The 3,694-nt window shown below is 36.6% G+C and overlaps 1 protein-coding gene across 1 annotated transcript; it reads left to right on the top strand.

The window, feature by feature from the left end:
• Positions 1–1,324: 1,324 nt before the first annotated feature.
• LOC116024215 (serine carboxypeptidase-like) lies at positions 1,325–3,404 on the top strand. Its single transcript, XM_031265115.1, has 7 exons — positions 1,325–1,638; positions 1,718–1,886; positions 1,957–2,076; positions 2,167–2,310; positions 2,398–2,637; positions 2,727–2,991; positions 3,175–3,404. Exons 1-7 carry the CDS (start codon positions 1,325–1,327, stop codon positions 3,402–3,404), a joined length of 1,482 nt encoding a protein of 493 aa, XP_031120975.1.
• Positions 3,405–3,694: the final 290 nt, after the last annotated feature.

Below are 3,694 nucleotides of genomic sequence, written 5' to 3'. Positions count from 1 at the left end.
TCATTATATATATATATATATATATATATATATATATATATATATATATATATATATATATATATATATATATATATAGTGTCATAATCAAGTGTGGCCACCCCTTAACGTGCGGTCAGTGCAGCCTCACCACTATGTATACAAATATATATCACTCAATGTTAGAAAATGCACCGCACAAATATGCATCATTAGGTACGCATCACCAAAAAATACACCACTAGACATACAAATATACACCACACAGTGTTAGCAAATGAACCATTAGGGGCAGGGAAATTATGGTGCATTATTTTGGGTGTGTGGTGTATTTTTTGGTGTTTTTCTGTATTTTCATTGTGGTGTGTTTTCTAACATTGAGTGGTGTGAACCGCACCGATCGCACGGGAAGGCGTTGCCACATTTGAACAGATTTCTATATAGTGGTGAGGCCGCACTGACCGCACGTTAAGGGCGGCCTATATATATATATATAAAGTTTATTCGTGCATCGCACGGGTAATTTTCTATAAGTATATATACCACATGTGTATTTTATGTTTTATCAATGATTTTAGGATGTTATAAACCATTATAAATACTATTAAATATTTTACAAAGTCAAATCCTTTATATTGTATTAAACAAATCCGGTATGTTTGCTAATAAGGTAGATAGTGTATATATAAGGGTGAATAATAAAAATAAGAGCCACAAAATGGTTCTCACATTGAAAAAGAACTTTTAATCCATAAAATGGTCACATAAATCATATTATATAGTAAATTTTTTAAAATAAATGCAATTAAATGAGTCATATATTATTGATACTTTTGGATTAATCTCTATAATCAAATAAACATATACTCTCAAATATTATAATTATTTATATTTTCACCTTTAATTTGTATTATTTAAATATATAATATAAAAATTAATCCGTGCATTGCACAGGTAGTTTACTAGTAATTATCTAATAATATAGAATATGTCAATTTTTATAATAAACTCACTATAAAGTAAATTATTTTATTGTCTATACCACATATTAATCGGCTTTATTCTATATTCCATATAAAACGGCAATTATCCAATTAAAATTGATTTGAAGTAAAAAATCTCATATATTAATCCTTTATTAAAATTTATACAGTTGTCATAGAATTACATTATTATTATTATTTGATTTGATATAAAATAAATGAGTTTCCATACCTGTCTTAAATACTAAACCATATGTGTTCACACACGCACATAAATACTGACGACAATTCATCTCCATTGATTTACCAACAATCACAGTCTATCTCCAACTGGACATATGTTTGTCATCGTAACGAGGAATATGGCGAAAACTTTATATCCCATGTGGTCTTTTGTGCTTGTGCTCGTTTTAGTTTGTTCGCCTGGGCAAGCAAATGGGGCGGATAATAATTCCATGGCGAAGCGGCGAGCGGAAAAGATGATCAGGCAACTGAATTTGTTCCCCTTGCATGATCTCAATAGGGGTCCCGCCGGCCACTCGCCGGCGGGAGCGGATTCGCCGAGATTGGTGGAGAAGAAGTTGAAGTTGAATCTTCTTGGTGATTCTGGGGCGAGTGTTGAGGATTTGGGTCATCATGCTGGGTATTACAGGCTTCCAAACACCGTAGATGCAAGGTGGGTTTAATTTAATTTATGGGTTTTATGGGGGTTTTATGGTTTCCTAGTACGATGTTTTTTTTTTGATTTGGCGCAGGATGTTTTATTTCTTCTTTGAATCGAGAAGCAACAAGAGTGAGCCGGTTGTTATATGGTTGAGTGGAGGGCCAGGGTGCAGCAGTTCATTGGCTTTGTTTTATGAGAATGGACCTTTTTACATTGCTGACAACCAATCCCTCATTTGGAATGATTATGGTTGGGACAAGGTAATCTTTTAAGGATGTTTTCATCTTAAATATTATGGCACTGTTGATTCTGAATTGGTTCAAATGACAGGCTTCTAACCTTATATACGTGGACCAACCGACTGGAACCGGGTTCAGCTATAGTTCTAGTGACAAAGACCTTCGCACTGATGAAAATGGTGTCAGCAATGATCTCTATGCCTTCTTACAGGTCTATCTGATCTTCAACTAAATTTTATTTTTCCCTTGTGCCATCTCCATAATTAGAAGTTAAACAGTCTCTGGTTACACTTAAATCCAGGAGTTTTTCAAGGCTCACCCGGAATATGCAAAGAATGACTTCTTTATAACCGGAGAATCCTATGCTGGGCATTATATTCCTGCATTGGGCTCACGGGTCAACCAAGGAAACAAGAAGAAAGAAGGAATTCCCATAAATCTTAAGGTATATATATGACAATGACAACAACCTTTGATTTTGTGTTGGAATCTGACTTTGGAACATGATGCCACTCAACTGTTTTTGTAACAGGGAATGGCTATAGGCAATGGACTCACTAATACAGAAATACAGTACCCAGCATACCCAGACTTTGCTTTGGACAACAAATTGATCTCAAAATCTGACCATGATAACCTAACGCAGCTTGTCCCAGATTGTCAAGAAGCTATCAGGCAGTGTAACAGTGTTGGTGGTGATGCTTGCGATGAGGCTGATAACCGCTGCGAAACCATCTTCAACCAGATATTGGGGATAGCAAAGAACATAAATGTATTTACTCTCTTTTTCTTGAGCTATATTTTGCCAAATGCCATTCCATTCACTAAAGCAGGTTAACTGCTTTTTGTGATTTACTACAGCACTATGATATCCGGAGGAAATGTGATGGGGGATCATCACTCTGCTATAACTTCTCAAATGTAGAGACTTTCCTCAAGACACAATCAGTGAAGGATGCTCTCGGGGTGGGTGACATTAATTGGGTTTCGTGCAGCTTTGTAGTGTACGACTATATGTCATCGGACTGGTTCAAGAATCTTGCAGTGGGCATTCCATCTATGCTAGAGGATGGTATCAATCTGCTGGTTTACGCGGGCGAATATGACCTTATCTGCAATTGGCTTGGTAAGTTAGTTGTTCTCATCATCATAACAACTCTGTTGGGCGAAGTCCAGTAAGGACCAAGTCCAGCACCATGTGGTTAGAAAAATTGTTGGACAGTCAAGTCCAGAATCCTGACGTTTGAAACCACTTAAATACATATATACTGTTATAACTCAACCAAAAGTCCACTTTGATATGAAACAGGGAACTGGAGATGGGTTGAAGCTTTGAAGTGGTCTGGGCAGGGGGGCTTTGGTGCGGCTCCAAACGTGACATTTTCAGTGGATGGAAAAGAGAACGGTATACAAAAGAGCTATGGACCTCTCACTTTCCTTAAGGTTCATGATGCTGGGCACATGGTTCCAATGGATCAGCCCCAAGTATCGCTGGAAATGCTTCGGAGGTGGATGCATGGCCAACTTTCAAAGCCATAGGACTCTCATCATTCCTTCAATTTTATGTACCCATTATTTTCCTTTAAGAGAAATAATTATAATTGATAAAGCATTGAATCCGTTTGGAAAATTTAATCAATATACTACCGGCTTCTGATTAAATCTCTAGTTTTCATGTTTCCCATACAATTCAATTCGAATGAAACCAGTTCTTAACTCCTGACCTCTCTTAATGCATAAGAGTGCACAACTACTCACGCCAACAAAATTGATTTAAAACGGGTTTATTAAAAACGAGCATAACCTAGTGCCCGAATAGCGGCAAATTA

Source organism: Ipomoea triloba, chromosome 7 (assembly GCF_003576645.1).
Source record: "Ipomoea triloba cultivar NCNSP0323 chromosome 7, ASM357664v1".
Classification (NCBI taxonomy): Eukaryota; Viridiplantae; Streptophyta; class Magnoliopsida; order Solanales; family Convolvulaceae; genus Ipomoea; species Ipomoea triloba.
Note: the sequence above shows the minus strand (reverse complement) of the source record. Positions and strands in the feature narration are given on the sequence as shown.